Raw genomic sequence first — 21,378 nt, 5'->3', positions numbered from 1 at the left:
GTTCAGTCCAAATGTACTCCTATGCGTCCAAGTTTTCCTGTGATGTCCTTAACACTTCTGGTGCCACAGCATTCACGGAGCTCCATCTAATGTTTGACTGTGGACCTCTGTATCTATTTCATCAGGTGCTATATGAAGCCTCTCTGATGGTGATTATGACAGGCTCCTGTATACATAGTAGAATATCATTAGCAATCATCTCTTTATCCCTACCCCCAATCTCCCCCTCAATGCCCAGTGTGGTAGATTCTATTATAAGTCTCTGGATCATCCACCCTTTGGTTTCCGGTCCCCTAGGCAGTAAGAGTGGTGGGCTCCCTCTTGTGGCATGGATCTCAAACTGGACCAGTGATTGGTTGGTCACCCCCACAATTTCTGTGCAACATTTACCCCAGCACATCATGCTGTCAGGACAAATTGTAGGTTGAAGGTTTTGTGCCTGCTTTACTGTCCTTTTGACCTATATTTTCTCTTAATCTTAAGGACCTCTTTAGAATTTATATTTTTAACTTTTTTATATTGTAATTTTAACTTGCAAAAGCCTATATTTAAAATTATTAACACTTCAATAGAGCAGCAATCTTATAACAATAAAACTTCCATTCCTTCCTTTTACACATCTTCACTACTATTTGTAATTTTAGCTTTGGGTGGTATAAATTCCTCATTATTTTTCTTTAAATAGTAAAGTATTTCTTAAGAAAAAAACATTTATTTACCCAAGCAGTTGCCAGTTTGGTGCTTTGCATGGTTGTTTTTTTGGTTGGACTTCAGACATTCAACATATTCTAATGAAAATATTCATTTTAATATTTTGAGCTTTGCTCTAGAGTGCAAATAAGTTGCTTGGAAAGTTTGATACCTTTGCCTTTTACTTTTAGGATGTTTCTCAAAAACCAGATCAGTACTTAGACTTGAAGCAATAACTTTAACCTACCAAGGCTATTAGTCTATGGTATGTGCTAACTGTCTCCCCAATTCCCAGTCAAGTATGCGATTATACATTCTAGCAAATAAAAAAATGTTATTACTAACTCTCTCAAGCTAATCTTTAGCCAAAGAAAGCCTCCTCATACATATACTAAAAGATGCCTCCTTGCAGAACTCTGTTCAGCAAACTCTCCTTTATGTGGTCTAGATCTCTCTGTGCTCAAAACTGCTTTTCTTCGGGTTGAATAGTGCAAGTAGGCTTTTCCTGTATCCCCCACCTTGAACCACAGCACAGGACAGAACTTAAGAGGGCTCATTTCACTTGTTTCCTGTTTCTTAGTAATCACTAAACTTTGTTTTCTCTTTACCTGGTAATCATGGTTTGGTTTATATCATCTGGTGGTTGTTTTAGGCAAGAGGGTAATACAATCACTCAATCTTTATCTCCAGGCATAATTCTTGAATAATTTCTTATGCAAAAGGAAAGTCAAATCAGCTAATTAAGAGTACGAAGAACAAAGAAAAGAGCTAGACCTTTCTCAAGAACAGACTGAGGCTCTAATACATAAAACAGTAACATATGCCAACTGCTGTAGGTTTAACGGCATATATGGATAAGGAGAGGTAGACAATTTGCATCTTTAAGTATATATACAGGTCTTCAAACTGAATGGAAAACTCCTCGGTAGTTACATCTTGCTGAGAAGAGACCATAAGCCATAAGCCTGATACTAAAGCCTCACTACAATGAGGCTTTCTTAGGAGGATTTAAACACACATTTTTTTTTCTTTTTGAGACAGGGTTTCTCTGTGTAGTCCTGAATGTCCTGTGTAGAACAGGCTGGCCTTGAACTCAGAGTGATTCTCCTGCCTCTGCCTCACAGGAGACACATGTAAATTTGTAGGCAGAGAATAAACTGTAACAACTTAAAGATGAACAAACATTATTTCACATTTCTCTTATTATGACCTCCCTTTTTGTTTTGTTTTGAGATTAGGTCTCTATGTAGTACTGGCTGTCCTGGAACTGACTATGTAGACTAGACTGGCCATGAAATCACAGAGATCGGCCTGCTGTCTCCCAAGTGCTGGGATTAAAGGCTTGGCATACCATACTCAGCCCGACCCCTCTTCTTAACTGTAGACAGGCTGTCAGTTAAGTTTGGCAAACATAATACCTATTCTGATCAAGTTGTATCAGAATCTGTCCTCTGCCTTACAGACCAGCACATTCCTCATCTTGTATCTTTCCTTTGGAATAGTTGCTCTAGGGAGTTTTAGGGAAGAAAGGAAATCCAACTATCCTGAAAATATCATATACAGAAAAAAATTATACTAGGCGATCTCCAGCTGTTCCCCAGCCGAGACATTAGACATGTAAGTGACAAAACCACATAGAACATTCCAGAGCCAATATTTGCAGTGAACAGAAGCCCTCAACAAACAATGCCAGTCATCTCCAGATATTTTAACTATTTTAGCCAAGGACCTACACATCATAAAGGAAAAGCAAATCATTAAAAGTCCCAACCATAAATTACAAAATAATAGCTATTATTACAAACCACTAAGATTTTAGAAATTCATTGTGCATCAAGAAGCAACTGGAGCCAAGACAAAGCCAGGAATTTAGTTGTGATAGACATGCTACAGATTCAGTAAAAATTAAGGCAGGAATATTTATATTTTTTGAAGTATCAACACATAATATAGTACTCTATAATCAAATACTTTAGCATATCGATTATAAAAATGAACATAAGACTTGAGACAAAGCCAATAGGTGAACACACTGTCAATAGCTTCATGCAACAATGACACAAGATGTCAGCCACCACAAGCTTGGAAATAAAAGTTCCTCGAAATTTCCGACTGTTGGAAGAGCTGGAAGGCCAGAAACGAGTGGGCGACAAACAGTTAGCTAGGGTGTAGAGGACAACAAAGAAATGACGCTTACAAGATGAACAGGGATGATAATTGGGCCTCCAAAAACTATTTGTGAAAACTGAATATACAGCCTTAAAATAGAATGTGGGCCTAAATACTCAGAATCACCCCCATCTGTAAGATCTGTAACAAAAGTCAATACAAGCAGTGTGAGTAGCTCGAATGGAGTGTTGAATCCACGAACCACAGCTGTGCTGGTGAAGTGGCAACATTCCCACAGCATCCAAGTCATCCGGCAGGAACTTCCACACTTGATGATGTCAAAAGAGAACAGGAAGTGGCCACAGCTGCCAGAAGGACAGCGTTACAGCAACTAGTCACCAGGGCCTTGGCTTCCCCTCCCCATCCACCTAAGTCTTCATTTTACACAGTAGTGAATTTTCTAGATATATCTGTAGACCTCAAAGTACTGGAGAGGAAGCTCCATTCAGACTTCATCCTCAGGCGCTGTTCTGATACTAATTTCTTATCCATTTGAAATACCTAAGTTGTGTTGTGTAACATCTGTCGAGTGTAACCGCTGTCTGCCTAGTTTAACTTCTGGGGTTCTGTATTGAAATCAGTTCCCTCTGGGAGCTGTGGGCACAGCTAATGCAACTCTGAACAAGTCACAAAAACACCTGCTACTGGAACATGGAGTGGGTCTGTCTTTGCCCACCTGCTGTGTGATGGCCCTTAGAATAGATAGGAAGACTTTAGGTGGCAGCTGTGGGACTACTGCTGATCTTGGGGATGCTTTGGCTGCACCCCTGCTCTGTTAAGTCTTACGTGATGCCCCATCCAAACCATAGTTCCCACTGCTCTGCGCCCATCCTTGGCCAAAGTTTAGATGGCAACTCTCCCCTCCCTTGAAACTGGCCATGGTTGAGGAAGTCAGGGCTTCCTGTCTTCCCACTTTTATCAAACGGTGCTGCTTTCCCTCTCCTCAAATTTCTTGTTGCCCATTACCACCTAAAATTTGCTGTGGCCAAAAGCCATCAGATGAGATTGGAATAACCTGGCCTCCCTCACTTAGCTCCAAACCACCTCTGTTCACTTGCCACCAGGCTGGAAAGGGAGTGCCAGGTCCTTGGCCCTGCCATCTCCACCAGCCCATGAGCTTTGAGCTCAGGTCTCAAGATGATCAGTCAGTCACAGGACTGGCTAATCCTCAGAGTCCTTGGTGGTTCCTCCTAGAAAAAGGCTATGCACAGAGTCCTGAGTACACACAGTTCTGGGTTGGTTCCTTTACCCATAATTGCTTCGCCTTTAAACATTGAAGAGGTTTGAATAGGGCTCTCATGATGGCCACCCATTGGCTCTGATGGGGAACCTGACAGCTGAAGGCAACGCCTTGACCTTGCAGACTCAGGTTTCAATGTTGCTCCTCAGACCTTCTGCAGGGACCCAGAGGAGTTGTGTGTCACTATGCTTGCAGACCATTGTGCCTGACCTCCTGGCTCACTGGCAAGTTCCTCATTCTCTTCAGGATCTACCTGCCTCTCCTTCTCAGAGGGATGAGATTACAGACATGTGCCATCACCTCCAGATTAGAATAATTATTTAACATTACCAAAATTCAGACTATTTAAAGGTCCAGAAAATTTTTAAAATGCATATTTCCTTATCACTTAATTATTTAATTGTTTTCTTTAACAAAGATACTACAAAGCTATGAAAATAAATTTCAATTAGTACTGAATTCTTCTGATCTTATTTAAAAAGCAGAAAAGAAGCTGGGTGGCAGACTCTACCTGGAAGCAGATCCGGTTTCCCCTGGAACCTTGCCAGATCTCTAGAAACAAGTCCTTCTCTAGAGTAACTGCGTAACAGGGAACAGTCAGAAGTAGACACAGAAGCTAATGTGAGCTGATACTCCTGATGTGCTTGTTATTACTCTACATTACTGAAACCAGGTCTCCAGGAGCCACGAGGAAGAAAACAATTTGACCTAACATGGATGTCAGTGATTAGAGTGGCCAGCTACTGCTGCTTTCCGTAGGTCCCAAGGCACAGTTGTTTGTAGATGTAAACAGACATAAACTGGGCTCAGCAGAGGAAATGAGACATGACATACACTTAACAGCTTTTACTGTTGGTGACATCATATGTTTTCCACCACTGAGCAAATTGCAATGCTTTCTTCCTCTGGTCCTCAAAGCTTTCTCGAATCCCCTTCCTCCACAGCCTGGGCTCTAGATCCAGCATACCACCAATGATTTCCTTTAAAGTGGAAGAAAAATATGAACATATATTATGAACAATGTAGTAAGGAATGGAACTATTCACTTATGCTAATAAATATAATATTAAGTAGTTCTTTGCAACAATGTACAAATATTTCATACTAGTTTCAAGCAAATAAACCTTATTTCTAATCCTAACTGCAAATTCTCTGAGTCCTTCTAGTGTCTCCTGTGAATCAACATGTTTCTTGGTTCCTCATTAATATATCTATCTAATGGTAGAAAAACAGAGGAAGAAAGTGAAATTTATTTTCTTTGGTCATAATAACTAATATGTCAACAAAGAGCTCCTAAGAGAATATGGATATGTGGTGAAAACAAAAATAACAAAAGAGTCAGCTATACATTGGAAAAAGGGAGCTGATACAGCAGGCCACTAAGACACTTGAGATAAACAACAAAACCCTATTTGTAAATAAATCAAAAAAAGAAACCACCTGTCACTAAGAAAGTACTTTGCATGTGGCCTCAGGAGAAACTGGACAAATTCAGATCTAGTCCAAGAGTTTCCTAACATCACTCCACCTAAACAGTAAAGTCTGAGAAAGTTTTTATCTGTAGAAAAGTGTCTCTAGATTGCTGATTATGTTAGTGACAGTGCAAGACAGGTTCTAATTCTCTTAGTGCAAAAGAGTTCATTTCTCAAACCTCCTCTTGTTCTCCAAGCAACTTCTTGGACAGCAAGTCAAAGACGGATCCAAAGTATTTCCTGAAAGGCATGCTCTGTAGCATGAGGAAACCACCTATTCAATATTAAAAATGTATTACATAAACCACAATACATGAGTAATATTTGAAGGGGATGCAGTTTTCCCAATGAGAAATTTCAAAGTAAAACAATGTGCTAGTGATGTCCTTTTCTCTAGATACAAAAAGAAGAAGTCAGGCGTGGTGGCACAGGCCTTTAATCCCAGCTCTCCACACGTAGAGACAGGTGGTTTATCTGGTCCACAAAGCAAGTACAGGACAGCCAGGGCTACACATAGAAAACCTGTCTCCAAAACCAAGAGAAAGAAAGAGAGATCAGTTAGAAATCTCCAGGAAAATAATAACAGGATTTTTCACAGAAGTGAAAACCAAGTTGGTTTTTGTTTTGTTTTTTGTTAATGCTACAAGAAAAAAAAAAAAAAAAAAAACACAAAAAACCAAAAATCCTGTAAACTTCTCAAACAAGGGCTGGGGACATATCTCAGTAAAGTAGTAGAGTATATGTCTAACATACATGAAGCTGTGGGTCTGATCCCTAAGGCTACATAAAAAATAGGTGCGGTGGTTCATTCCTGGAAATTCAGCAATCAGGAAGTAAAGGCAGGATGATGAGGACCTAAAGAACATCCTCAGCTATGTGGTGAGTTAAAGATCAGCCTGGGCTATGGGAGAGTTTATAAGCAATAACTGAAAGATGTATGTCATGGCTACATTAAAGAACATAATAAGTTCTGGATCCAAAGCAATGGAGCTCTGTTTCCTCCTAGCACATCCCTATTTATTGCAGAAGATGATTTCATGCAATTAAGAGTAGGGTAGAGAAAGAAGAGGGTGGGCAATTGTGAATTCTTAGCAAGTTCATTAAGGTCCCCCTCTCTAGAGGCACAGGCACAAAGAGGTGGTACAAGAAGCTCTGAGCTAGGTCCAGATTCATTTTGCCAATTTGAAATGCTGTATTAATTTTATTTCAGTTTTTTAGACAGTTATTAAGAAGATCTCTAATTTAAGGAATATATTCTTACGAAGGCATTTTCTTTTCCTTACCTGAAAGAAACTACTGGCAATCAAATGACTGGGACTTTCATATGCGTCCAGAACCTAACTGTGAAATTAGTCATTTACTTTTCCTGGATGGAACCTTAACTATAAATGCAAAGCTGAAACCATCTATTCTCTGCACTAACTATAACTTGTGGCATCTGGTTCTCTCACTTAGCACAAAACCCTAGGCAAGTTACACAACCTCTCTGTAGTTTTGATTTTTCCTTTCTGTACAACAAATATTGTATCAAAATCTAGACAGCAGAGCTATTGTGAACACTAGATGATGATTAGGGCAGTAGATAGGCGTGCTGTAAGCCCTTCACAAATGCTAGTAAATGTCAGCATTTTTTCAGGACAAAACTGCCTGACTACAGTGGAAAACATTACAGCTACGGAGCACACTACAAAAATGTCTGGTCACACATGGATGTGTCTAATTCGTCATGAATATTCTGGTATATTTTTATTGTTAGTTCCTAACTTCTCTCCCTCTCCAAAATTTATATAGATAAAAACTCATCAATTTCTTATATCCTGTATCCAAAGTTTTAATTTTCTTTCACAATGGAAGTATTAACCAAAACACTAGACTCCAAGGCTTTATCAAATTTGTGAATATACCTTTCCAAAGTAACGAGGAAATTTGTGTAGATCTTCAATGACATGGGCAAATCCTCCCTGAAGGCCAAAGTCTACAGCAAAGTAAGGCAAGTTTCTAGGCACCTAAGTAAACAAACAAAACACAAATGAAATGGGAAAGCTATGCTTAACTTCTTGCTCTGATTCCCTGTCATCATCTGTCAGAATAATGTACATGACAAAATTGTAATGACCTAACTTCCCAAGGAAATGAATTCATTGTGATAGCCTTCCAGCCAGCCAGACCTTTGGCAAGTCTAATAACTCACAATCAAAGCAAATACTTTCACCTGTTCTTGGAGATAATAGAAAAAATGTATTTAAATATTTTTACATAGCAAAGGAATAATTTTTCTATGATTATACAAATAAAGATATAGTTTTTCATATTTTACTTAGGAAGAGGAAGCTTGTTATTATATCTGAATATGTTAACTGGTACATAAAATTTTCACTATGATTATTCTTATCAAATACAAATGTTTATCATTTTTATTTCTCTCACTAGCTGGTGAGGTAAATATAGCAATATTTAGATTACCAAGTTAATTTCACAATATCTTTGTGATCAGCTCTCTATTATCTGTAGGAGGAAAGTCTAACTTAGTTAACAAATTATTTCAGTGCCTTGAGATCTGGTTACTGCCCTGCCATGGACATTATTATAAATATTGAAGTATCTCTTGTAACCATGTGTTGATAAGGAATGTTCCCCAATTATCCCTGAATGGCTAAATAAAGACTCTAGAGGGGTAGGGAAGTTTTAGGTTCCAGAGCTTGGGTTTGGGAGAGGAGCAGGAGAAGATGTAGCAGGAGAGGAAGTTGGAGAGAGAGGAGTCATCACCAGGGCAAGATGGCAATCAATGAGCACGTGGCTGTAACAGACTAACAGAGCAGAAGCTGCCTAGGAATCATCAGACTGGCAACTGATTGGTTTTTATGTGGGTTTTTAAGTTCCTAGGATCAGAATAGCTCAGAATCTGTCTAGCATAGTGCTTACAGCTTAATAATAAATCATAGTCTCTCTGTGTCAGTCACTGGAGAGCTGGTTAAAGAAAACTGCTACCATAATAATTTACTTATTAATCAATATAGAAAGAATAATATTACATTCTATAATTATCACTTTCTCCATCTCTTTTTACAAACATACACACACACACAGAAAGAGAGAGAGAGAGAGTTTTAACATTCACACTGATTAAAAACAGCTTTAATTCCTTAGTTTCTCATTAAGTAGATTTTGTATCTTTGTAAATTTTCCTCTAAGTTCCAAATTTTATCATTATAAATCATACATGTTAGTTAATATACAGTATTATATTACTAACACCATCACACAATCAGCATTGATTCTTCTGGACAATGACCCACATATTCTTTCTTAACTACACATATTTGGTTTTGAGTGCTTAGGAAGGTACAACTTTACAGTGTGCAGTGCTATATGGTAGGAACAAAGAAGTCTTCTTGAAGCATTATAAATCAAATAAAATTAGGGCCAACAGAAAACATTAATTTAAAAAAATAAGTCTACAAAATAGTATAAATAAAAAATGTTATTTTATGTAATTATGCTTTTCTATAGTTATGTATTTTTTTAAAAGATGTATTTATTCATCCCTCTCAGCCTAGTGTGCCTGGATGCAGGAAGAAGCGGAACTGGGAACCACAGCCCTGAATATGCTACTTTACATGGCAAAAGGAACAAGGTGTGAACAAGCTAAGAGTCTTGAGGTGAAATTGTGATGCTGGGTATTCACATGAGATCAATGTAATCATGACTATAATTATAAGAAGTAGCAGGCCTGAGTTATAAAGGTTGGCAAGTAGGGAACTTTTGAAGGCAGTGGAAAGCAACAAGTCATAGATACAGATAGCTTCCATAAATTGAGAAGATAAGGGTGTCCATTTTTCTCTAGAGCTGATGGCAGAGGGCTATGATCACAGCCACTTTGGAGCCTGAAATAAGAGGGCTGAAAGTTCAAGGACTTGACTACAGACAGCTGAAGGAAAAACAAAACAAAACAAAAACTAAGGCTGAGAAAGGCTCACTGGGAATTTACTTGCCTTACATGCATAGAGCCTCGGGTTTAGCCCCAATCCATTTAAAAAATACTTCCTCTTTACACTCTTCAGGAGGAGACACCCAACAGAGTGTATTTCATACTTATGACTTTCCAAACTGTGGTGTAGTATAACTGCACAACATTTTAAGCCATTGTCACTGCAGTACAGAAAACTAATATATACATCAACACTCAGTGCCTCTGAGGTACTTGCCAAAATGCTGTGATGACAGAATTTACATAAATGACAGCTTCTGTCATGGCTTCTCCTTTATTCGGTTTTCCAGGCTTCAGCAGGTGAAACCTGCAGTCCTGCTGTAATAAGTGTTGTACGACTGTAGATATGGCAAAGGCACTTGCGTCAGAGTATGCATATTTGTAATTGTTAGCATTCTCCTTTTCTTGCCTTGTCCATCACAAGGAAAACTGCTAAAACTCTAGTTATCACTCTTTAACAGTGTGCACAGTAATAGGGCCTGACATGTAAGTTCCCTAAAGCAAGCAAAGGCAATGGCAACTGCCTACATTGTTTTAGAAGGCTCTTGTAACCCTCCAACAAACAACTTGAGGGGAGGTTTCCCAAGCCAGGCACTGGGGTTTCTATTAATTAGAGTATGGCTTATTAAAAAAAAAAAATGTGTTCTAAATATTTATACTCACAGTTAAGTATAGCTATCACCTTTCATAAAAGAAATTTCTTTTTTCAACACACAGGGACTGTAACAGAGAACCGTAAGTGGTCAAAACACAGAGAATAAGGATGGGTCTGTGGTTGCTGAATCCCAAGTGATGTATCTGCAATGCAACTCCTATACCAAAGGCTCAGGGAATGTCCCTGGCAGCAGGGCAAAAAATTATAAGAGCCAGAGGCCCAGACACGACAGAGAAAATACATCCAAGAAATCTCAACAATATGGCTACCTGAACAAAAACAGCATAACAAGACCAATTGACATGCCAATGTAGATAGGGGTAATCTTGTCAGGCCCCCACTGAGATAGAGTGAAAAGTGGTCAACGGACATCTACTGCAACTTTTGAAGAGCCTCTGTTAAAAACAAAACAACACAGCAAAACAATCCAACTCTATGAAACCTCACTGCTTCAATGTTTCCTAGTTTCAGACTTTTAATGCTGACGTAAGACTCCTGCTTCCTGTTTTCTGTATCTGTTAGTAAAAGTACCCTAAGTCTTGGTTTTAGAAAAAGCAAGCTTAAGCACTAGATGGACCAGAAGTTGCACTTACCAGAAGTTGCACTAGATGGACCAGAAGTTGCAAATGATGAAAAATACACTTCTTTTAAAATTTCTACTTGGAATATATTGGCTGTCGTTACAATTTTATGAAAGAATTTGAGTATGAAATTAGTTAGCCTGCACAGTATAAGGCAAGGACATAGACACACGCATGGATGCTCACGTGCAATCACACGCGAACACGAACACACACACACACACACACACACACACACACACACACACACACACTCATTTTTGTTTTTTCTTTTAAAATGGAGTGGGAAGAAAGAGAGATGAGCATAAAAAAAGAAAGCATGCCAAACTCAAATAAAAGTACATATAAAATTGTTTCTTTCATTTTAATACCAGTGACAAAAAAATGTCCTTCTCCTGAAATGTCACAAGGCAGAATGCAAGGCCACCATATCCGATTATAGGGAATAAAAGGGAAGGGTTGAGGACCAGGAAGAAGGATTTATTTGAACACATGAAATCCCCCTATAAACAAGTGATCATTTTACAAATGAGATCGAATGAATATACTTTCTTCTCGATGTGTACCCTAGTTACTTCATCTTTACCTACTCAGCAACATAGCTTAATTCTCAACCAAGAGGTAGACATTCACAAAGATTCTCCACACAATAGAAATTTCTTATATTAGAAAAAATCTTATTACTACTTACAGACTTTCTAATATCTTTTGAAGACAAATCAATCAATTTCTTATTCATGGACCATTCTTCATCAGAATCCAATATGGCTTTCTAAGAAATAATCATTTGAAAAACAAAAACACAAAGAAACTGGGTTTTTGTTGCTTTGTTTCTTAGGTGAATGAAGGGTACAGTATATCGGATAGACTGTTATTATGAATGGGTGAAAGCCTTAATTAGAAGATCTAAATCTAGAATTACTTAACTTTTTAAAACCTGATGTTTAGTCAAAGACAATATTCTTTTATTCACGCTTAACTCTTTAGTGAACAGTTCAACTTTATGTGACAAAAAGTGTGAAGATTAAGCAATTTAAAGATAGAACATGATCTGTGAATGTAAAATTTTCCAAATTTCTTATTCATAGAAATCTACTCAAAGAAATTCATTTAATTTTACTATTCGACTTCCAAACATCAAAAGGGGGAATATGATTTGTGGCTACTAAAAACTATTTCATACCATACAACAATTGAGTAATCATGTAAAAAAAAAATTACTCTCAAAACCAAAGTCTACTTTTTTAAAGGCATGGATAAAAATACATAGAAATGGAATTTTAAGACTTTTTAAGTTAAGTAGCATAGGTATTATTTATAAAATAATCTTTTTTTGGGGGGGTTACCATTAATGAAACACACTTTAAGGTGAAATTAACATTCAGCTATCATATAGGCTGTCATTCCCTATTTAAAATTGCATGAGTTCAATTTTATAGTTATGACTTGGAAGTGTTTCATAGTAAACCTATGAGTTCACTAAAAACAAAGTTAAAGTAGAAACTGTAAGTCACTATTTGATATATATAATTTTTTTTTTGAGACAGGATTTCTCTGTGTATCTAATCTTGGCTGCCCTGGCTGTGACAGACCAGACTGTCCTCGAGTTCGCAGAGACCTGCCTCCCTCTGCCTCCCCTAGGGCTGGGTTACAGGCATGCATCATTGTGCCTGGCTGCTCATTCATACTTCTAAGCAAGCCTCCTTAAACAAAAAGTTCAAAATTCTTTATACTGAAATATACTTGGAATATTTTATGCTTTACTTCACTTTTTAATATCAGATTGGGTATGGATATATAAAAAATACATTACAACAAATATATCCACCAAAACTAACGTATAAAAAATAAGAATGTACACAAAACTGCTTATAAATACCTTAAAGTAGATGGGAGCCATATCACCCATTTCCTTTGGGAGAGGGATACATTCATAAACCATATGATACTGTTTTTTCATGCCCATATTAGCCTCTAAAAAGACACAATCCAATCCTTTATCTTCAAACATCTTTACCAATGATTTCCGAAAAATCTAGAGAAAAGAGCAGAAAGATGAAAGGCATATATACTCAACAACTTCTCCATATTTGCAAATGTTTTAAACTCCTGGCTAGATGGAATAATTTGAGATGACCAACTGCATTAAAGGAAAAACATTCTTGAAGCTCAACATAAAAAAGAATATTATACAATTTAGATCTTTCCCATTTGTAATTTGTGGTTGTTCAAGTTTTTTTTTTTTAATTCCTTCCCTTCAAGTATGTTTTGATGAAAATTATGTTTTCTACCAAACATAAGATCCAAAGACAATTCAGTATTATTAGTAATAAATAATACATAAAAAAGAAAAGAATTAAGCTGGGTATAGTGGTGCATAACTTTAATCCCAGCACTCAGGAGGCAGAGGTGGGTGGACCTCTGTGAGTTCTAGTCCAGCCTGGTCTGCAAAGCAAGCCAAGGCTACATAGAAAAACACTGTTTCGGGGGGGGGGGGGGGGGGGGGGGGGGGGGAGGGGAAGAGAGAGAGAGAGAAAGAGAAAATAATTGAAAAAGAGCTTCTGCATTTTCAAATATTTCGTGTTAAGTCAAATTACATTTCAAAATGTATCTAATAAATGGATGCATAAATAGTATAATTAATTTGAGTGTCACACATAATTGGAAGTAAAATCTAAACATGGTGCTTTTTCAGCTACGCTGCTATAAATATCTCAGTGCTCCACTCTTCACCATGTGCAATGATGCTCTTCCTTTCTCAAGAAGAACTATAATGCTGTTGTATTCATGTGCTCACTGTCTAGTGGACTGAATATTTTATTCACTTCTAAGTTTTTCACCACATATCTTAATTTCTCACAGAAATATATAATGTAAGATTCTTGGGATTAAATGCTTTCTGTACTGTATTTTTTTTTCTGTTAAATCAATTTTTCATAAAAATTTAAATGCACCTCATAATAGTCCTACCTAAAGACCAAATTTCCATACTCTTTAATTTCCATTAGGAAAAATTTTTCATATCAAAAATAATTTGTCTGTGACCTTAGTTATGTTTGGCCTTTGACACAGTTTAATTGACCCATGAACTCTGGGAGTACAAATAATTAAAATGCACAGAAACAAAATGCAGGCAAATATGTCCTCTTTTGGCATCTTTATTTATATTCTGCAAAAACTAGTATATACTGTCATCTCTTTTGAAATCTTGCAATTCCACATTCTGTAACCTGGGTCCTCTGTAACAACACAGCACTTAAGAAAATAACAATACACTTTGTCTTACTCATTATGAGGTTTTGAAATAATTCAGCAACAATTTAATCCATTCTTTGCCTTTCAATCTCTCAAAGAACCGACATAAAACTGTGTAACTGATTCATACAACTGAATTCAAAGCCAGGGTATGTTATGAAGGGAAGAGATAAGAACAGAAGCTGCTATGGCAGCACAATCACCATTGCAGTGAGGGCCAGGGGGCAAAGAATAACTGCTGACTGGAAACCTCTGACTCCACATCTTTTCATTCTCAGAAACTTTCTTTTTTGGCTACAATTTAATAAAAATAATTATCTCAAGCTGAAAAATGCACTAATTAGAAACCCAATTGTCTTTTTAAAAGTAATTACTTTGTCAGCTTAGTAAATAACAGATTTCAAAACAGGAGAATGTGACAAAAATAAAATGAGAAATAGAAACATAATGATCTATAGACAACTACAAATTATAAAGTAAAGATATCAAACCTGTTTGAATTTATTATAATAATTTGCAAAACCTCCTCATGATTTCTGCAGACATTGAACACTGAAGTACCGACCTGAATCTCCTCCCAGATATCTTCATCCAGTAGAGTGGCTGCCTGATGATGTTGCAGAGGAATGATGAGGCAGTGGCCCTCAGTAAGAGACTGGACATTGGGTAAACATAAATAAACCTAGAGGCAAATTCCAATGGTGATGTGTTATTTTGTCATAGGTGTAACAGATGAGACTACAGTAGTGAAATCACGGGTGGTATTAAGGCCGACTTATTTAAAAGAACTATTTTTATTTTAATACTCACAAAGATACTTTTTTACTTTCAAAATATCATGGAAATGGTTTCTAAAAAACTAAAAATTTAGAGCACAGGTTTCAGTTTCCACTGATAGACATTAAAGACTAAGAATTCCCAAGAAAGAACAATACCCACTGATCTTTTATCTAAGAAAACTATATATTTACAAAGACTGAAAACAACAGTTTTTGAAAATAAAATGACAACATAAATCTTATGAATGGAAGTTCCAACAGGAGCTGCATCTTGTGCTGTTTAGAGCTAATGAAGTGGCCAGAACTCCAGTTGTGGAGTCTGAAATGGTGCAAGTCGAGAGCCAAGTTACCCTGAGCTAATCTTTAGCTCCCTAATAGTCATTTATTGCCCTCCTCTGTGTGTAACGCCCCCTGTGACCAGTATGTAAAACTTCCAGGAGCCCTGACAGAGCACTAACTTCTACCAATCAAAAAGCAAGAAGCCTTGGAATAATGAGATTTCCTAGCTGTTCTACAACTTGCCTACCTGTTTTCACTAATACACACAAAAAGTCACTTGATTTTTTTTTTCATTTTTCTTATTATGTTATGCTAACAATATTAGGAAAATTTTAACACATTGGAACATGGGACATGGGGTAACCTAAGTTGGTGTTCTTGGGCCATGGTAATTCATATTTCGATCGAGAATAGAGCATCTATTGTTCCTTTGTGAGGAAAGCTGTTTTCTTTTACTGACAGTTTAAATTATGTGTATCACCCAGGCAACTTCTGTCATTACTCAGCTGAGAGAAAGAAAACAAGCCCAGGATAGCTTTACCTCTCTGGCAAAATTCTGTTTATTTACATATATGATGACCTTTGACTTGAAGCTATTTTTCTATTATATAGAAGGAAGTATTCAAAAATATATGAATGATGAGGAATACTATAAATATGTATGTTCCCTAAACTATTAGTCCCTGAAGCAAGAACTCATTCCTTCAGCCTCAGCCATCCATTCCCACTAATCCACTCAAATCTTTTTTTCTAGTTAAAACAAACAACCACATGCAACAAACAAACAAACAACAACAACGGGGTTTCTCTGTATAGCCTTGCTGTCCTAGAATTCTCTCTGTAGACCAGGCTAGCCTCAACCTGAGAGATATGCTTGCCTCTACCTCCAGGGTACTGAGACTAAAGGAGTGCCACTCCAGTCTTATTTCTTTCTCTTCTCTGCGAAGGCTTTTCATTCATTGGTGCGTCAGAGAGGACTTCTATAAAACCTTTTCAATAAGACACCTCCAGCCCTCATATTATGACAATATCCATCTGAATTGGGGTAATGATTAATCTGTTTTTTTTTTTTTTTCAATAGAAGATGGAACCCTAGATTCAAGTCCCAACCTCCCCTGATTCCCCCATAAAAATCTTTAAATTAAAAAAAAAATTTTTTTTAAATTTTCCTGATTCTTTACTTTTCTGTGACAATTAGAATTTGACACCTACCACATCCACAAACTAATTTACACCATGTGAAAAATAGTTACCAACATGTTTATTGAAATAAATGTCTCTGATACATTACCGGATATTTGATTATTGTACATAGAAAACCTTCGTGTTAGCAACATATAAAATCTAAATAGAGACTGTATTTGTCCGATGAAGAGATGCAGTTTTGGTGTGCCACTAAAGACCTCCATAAGAATGCTAAAGAATGGAAAGCTCCTGCCTAATTTAAGGCAAGATGCTTGGGAAAGATTTTGTGATCTTTACTCTATGACCCAAGGCAAAGTAAGATGGGTACCCTGGAGCTAACGCACATAAAGGTGAAATTGTTCAGCCCCTACTAACTTGGCTTCAAGCCCCCCACCATGAGAGTGACATGGTTCAGCTTGCCAAGGGTGCAGGGGAGTAGCCAGAGACTTCTTTGATAAGCAACTGGACCTTTGACAGAGCTATCTTTAGGCTTGCAGGAACAACAGCGAAGCAGCTGGCAGGAAACAGGTAAATGAGAATTCTAGGAAAGAGCTAAGGTGGTCTCTTGGGTTTGGAGGAGCTCAAGAGAAAAACTAGCTACGTAGAATGACACATAAAAAGAGGGGTCTAAACAGCTAGTGGTTTAGTTGTGGAATCAGGATTGTAAATAGATATTTTGTATATATAGTTCAGAAAATAAAGGTACCTTGTTGAGCTAGCAAGTTAATTTTGTGTTTATTTTAACCTCTTATGGCTCCTGTGTCTTTCTTGGTGTATTAGATACTTTATGTGGTTGCAGTGATGTCCTATGAAGATGCTTGGAATACAATGGTGAGCAAAGGTTATCTCTGTAGTCATGAAACCGAAAGACTTGGAGAATGACTGTACCAATAAGACAAACTAGCTTTAATAAAGTTTTCAAACTGTGACAGAGCCTATGAGATATCAAAGAGATGCTGTTTAAGAGGAAGTTAAAAAAAAAAAAAAAAAAAAAAAAAAAGAAGCTGCTTTGGATTAAGACTCTGAGGGGAGATTTTAGTGCTGAAATCAATTCAGTCATTAGGTCATAAAGCTCAAAAATAGCACAGCTAGAATTTGATTCTCAACAGAGCAGAATCATATACAACATGAACTGAAACAACGAAATACTAATACTTGGTCTATCAAAAGCCCAAAGAACTATGGTAACTTAGAGAACAAAAATATTTAAAAATCAGACTTAGTAAAAAACCTTCAAAGTTTTTATAAAAATCTGAAGGAACAGCTGGGTGTGGTAGCAGACACCTGCAATCCCAGCACTCTGGGAGGTACAGGCAGGCTGATCTCTGTGAGTTCCTGGACAGCCTGGTCTACAAAGCTAGTCCAGAACAGCCAAGGGTACACAGAGAACCGCCCTCCCCGCCCCTAAATCTGAAGGAGCATATCTGCATATACTAACTGACCTTCACTTTGTCTATGTTTTATTTCTTACCTTCACACCAATTGCAACAATAAGGTGCTTAGGGAACTGAGAGCTGTCAAAACAGTATAGACACTTGGCCATTTGTGCTGCAAGACTCTGATGCTCGGCAATTGCTCTTTTCCTTTGGCTGTCTTCCTTTTTACCAAAATGTTCTTTCTCAGCTGCTTTGGAGACAAACATGTCATCCAAAGTGTAATAGTCTCCATCTGATTTTCCCATGAACTGAAATACCAAAATAATAATAGTAGATAGAAGGCAGTAGTTAATATTTTGCTGAATAATGGCATCCTAAAGTCCTATCTATAAATACTATTGATACAACCTATATTTTTTTAAATAATTAAAATTAGGTTTGAGCTCAAAAAAAAAAAAAATCCATCATTACTGAGGCCACCATCAATCTAATCACAGCTAAAGTCACTGAATCTTAGCTAAGTACAAATTCATATCATTCAATTAGTTTTGTACATAATATGTAAACCATTATTATGTTCAGTTAAGCTGAAAGGAAACAAAAATGCAGAGGTTAAGCTACTTGAAAACAGAGGACATAGAATATATAAAATGTAAATATTGTTCAATTTGATCTCTACTTCTTTGACACTCTTTCCAACATATGGAGAAAGACAGAAAACAAATTTTGTTTCTGCTTAAAATTCCTAAAAACCTCTATTATTTTTTTATAGAAGGCCAAATACAAAATCTGCTATAAAACAAAACAAAAATAAAAAACAAAACAAAACAAAATCTGCTATAGCCTACAAAACAGTAGAGACAAAAAAGCTGTATCAATTAGAAACTTGGTTCTATAGTCAAAATAAACACAGTAAAATTCTATCTCCTACCTACTTAACCTTGAGCTTCCCATTTCCTCTCTTTGCACTCTCTCGTGATCACAATAATACTGTTTGTCTTCTGGAGTTATACTTACAACACATAGTTACTACAGACTCATAGTAAAAAGTAACCCCTGTCATAATCTAGCAGCAGTGATTGCTAACACATCTGGTCACACCTATTCACTCTCTATGTTCTAGTGTTAGTCTTCCAAGGCACTGCTGCCTTCCAACTTGCACATGCTCTCTGACCAGTTCTCTCCATGCTGCCATGTTGGTCTGATGTATTTTTATGCTAATTAATAAAGGGCCATCACACCTGGGCAGGGCAAATAAGATAGGAGTGGCTAAGGTTCCCAGGCATGGGGTGACAGAGAGTATCTTGGGAAGAAGAGAGCTGGGAGGAGAGACAGGAGAAGTCCACCATGGATTAGATGGAAGAGAAGCACATGGCTGGTGTGGATGGAGAATTTGGCCCACATGAAGAAGCAAGTATTTGGGATTATGGATGGGTGGTAGCGTGAAAGAAATTATTAGAAGCAGATGGCATGAGATTGGCACAGGTATCCCATACTTGCCCCACTATGGGAAGTAGTTTAAGGAATTAATAACAGACCTGCCCCAGGTTCACTAAGGCTATTTTAAAATATAACAAGTGTCTGTGTCTTGATTGATTGGTAGCAGGTTATACTGCCATATTAATAATTATAGGCCTGATAATAAATATTATTAGGCCATCCTAGTAAATTAGCAACAACATTGCTTTTCTTCTCATTCTTCAGCTGTAGTTTTAGATTCAGTTGTCGCCCTCAGGAAGAAGTTTCTTCAAGTATCCATGTCCCTCCAAAGTATTAGCATCAGTCTCAGAAAGACTCCACTGTATTCAGTGTCCATGGACCTGTTTTTCCTTTTTGACTACATTATTTTCTACTCAATCTTCTGTCCATACACACATATTTAAAAAAAAAAAAAAATCATCAAATACGAAGCAATTACAAGCTACTTGGATCTTAGCAGACCTTTAAAACAATTTAAAGACAGAGTATATCTACGTAAGTAAAGAAATATTTCTAATAACAGATTATGAAAAATAAAGAATGCTCATGCTTTATTTATAGCACCTGGAAGGCAAAGGGAGCTTGGTCTCTATGAGTTCATGGTTATCCTGATAAACACAGTGAGTTTCAAGCAAGCCAGGGCTACATAGTGACTTTGTCTTTAAAAGGAACAAAAGCTACTTCAAGACACAGCATTCCTAAAATTTATGTGCCTAGTAACAGAATTTCAAAATACACAATGCAAAAACTCAATGGCACTGAAAGGAAAATATAATCCACAATTCAGGGATTTAAACATCACCGTATGATTACTAGAAGAAGGAGAGAAACAAAAATACAAAATGAAGACTTTAACAGACTATTGACCAATATTATCTACTTAACACTGACAGAGTTCCCCTTGGCAAGACAGTGAATGCTTTTCAAAGTGTGCAGACTGTCCACCAGGACAGATACTATGATGACTTTAAAGTATCTAGACTATAACAAGAAATGTTTTTGCAACAACTGCCAAGTTCAAAGACTACATGGAACAAATTTGTTGTTGTTGTTTTTGGTTTTTTTGAGACAGGGTTTCTCTGTGTAGCCTTGGCTGTCCTGGACTTGCTTTGTAGATCAGGCTGGCCTCGAATTCACAGAGATCTGCCTGCCTCTGCCTCCTGGGTGCTAGGCTTAAAGGTGTGCGCAACCACGCCTGGCTGTTGTTGTTATTGTTGTTGTTTTTAATGGAGGGTCACTACGTAGCTCACACTGGCCTTGAATTCCTGATTCTGACTGCTAAGGTAATACATGTGGGCCACTACTGCAGCCATATGTCTGACAACTGAGATGAAGGATGCCTGGCACATAAATAACACTTTCCTTTAAGAACCTAATCTCTTAACATATATATCACCAATATACTGTAAATACAATCTACAAAACAGAAGAATTAGAAGAAAACTAGATTTCTTCCAGAATAAATAAACCAAACAATGTGAAGGTTTTAGTAGAAGTTTATCGACAGTATACTAAAACAACATAGCTCATGCTTCCATTTATAAAAGCATGCCTCTATTAAATACAGCACACTGTCTATATGTCACTAAAGGAAATGTTTATGTTCTGTATATGGAAGACAGAACTTCCATACTTTGTAAAAGTTATGAAGATCCTGTCAATCTTCTCTAATTTATTTATAGTGTTTGACTGATTCTGGTATAGACTTGCCAACTAAGTGAGAATTATTCCTCAACAGAACTGAAACATGGTTCCATTTAAATGAGAACAGCATAAATGAACTCCTCATACACATAAGTTAACTGAACTTCTTTCTATTGCCTTCTCTTAGGGGTGTGCTCAAATGTTCTCATCTTATCTGTCATATATACCTCTTCTACAATTTTGATCTACAATACTGTCATATTTGGTATCAATTAACAGTCTTTTAACAGGTAGTAAAAAATATTTTATACGTCAAAAAAAAGCCACTGAAATGCTAGACAAGTGAAGGTGAAGAAAAATGGGGTCAGGAAAATAAGCTTCTTCATCATTTAGACAAAATGTTAAAGGAAGACAACTATAGTCTAAAACAGTACACCATATATACTAAAGCTTGGAGAACCTCTACAGCCAATATCAGAAAAATGTTTTAAGTGGGTATAAAAATTAAGAGAAAGAAGATTTTTCAAAGAAAAGATGTTAACACTACACCAAGTGTCATACAGATTCACTGAAGTAACCATTAAAA

General features: G+C 37.0%; 1 protein-coding gene and 1 pseudogene across 1 annotated transcript in view; one reads left to right on the top strand and one right to left on the bottom strand.

Moving 5' to 3' along the window:
• Window positions 1–2,754: 2,754 nt before the first annotated feature.
• LOC127197934 (ubiquitin-conjugating enzyme E2 variant 1-like) lies at window positions 2,755–3,194 on the top strand (annotated as a pseudogene).
• Window positions 3,195–4,767: 1,573 nt separating this feature from the next.
• The window catches only part of Cwf19l2 (CWF19 like cell cycle control factor 2), a 69,847-nt gene continuing 53,236 nt past the window's right edge, over window positions 4,768–21,378 (bottom strand). Inside the window, exons 13-18 of the mRNA XM_051155867.1 lie at window positions 17,765–17,977; window positions 14,616–14,732; window positions 12,675–12,830; window positions 11,487–11,567; window positions 7,476–7,577; window positions 4,768–5,079 (exon numbers count right to left, since the gene is read on the bottom strand). Of these exons, the coding sequence (XP_051011824.1) occupies window positions 4,936–5,079; window positions 7,476–7,577; window positions 11,487–11,567; window positions 12,675–12,830; window positions 14,616–14,732; window positions 17,765–17,977 (813 nt within the window). The 3' untranslated portion in view covers window positions 4,768–4,935. The remainder of the gene's footprint in view (window positions 5,080–7,475; window positions 7,578–11,486; window positions 11,568–12,674; window positions 12,831–14,615; window positions 14,733–17,764; window positions 17,978–21,378) is intronic.

Source organism: Acomys russatus, chromosome 14 (genome assembly GCF_903995435.1).
Source record: "Acomys russatus chromosome 14, mAcoRus1.1, whole genome shotgun sequence".
In the NCBI taxonomy this organism is placed as follows: Eukaryota; Metazoa; Chordata; class Mammalia; order Rodentia; family Muridae; genus Acomys; species Acomys russatus.
This window is presented reverse-complemented; position numbering and strand designations above follow the sequence as displayed.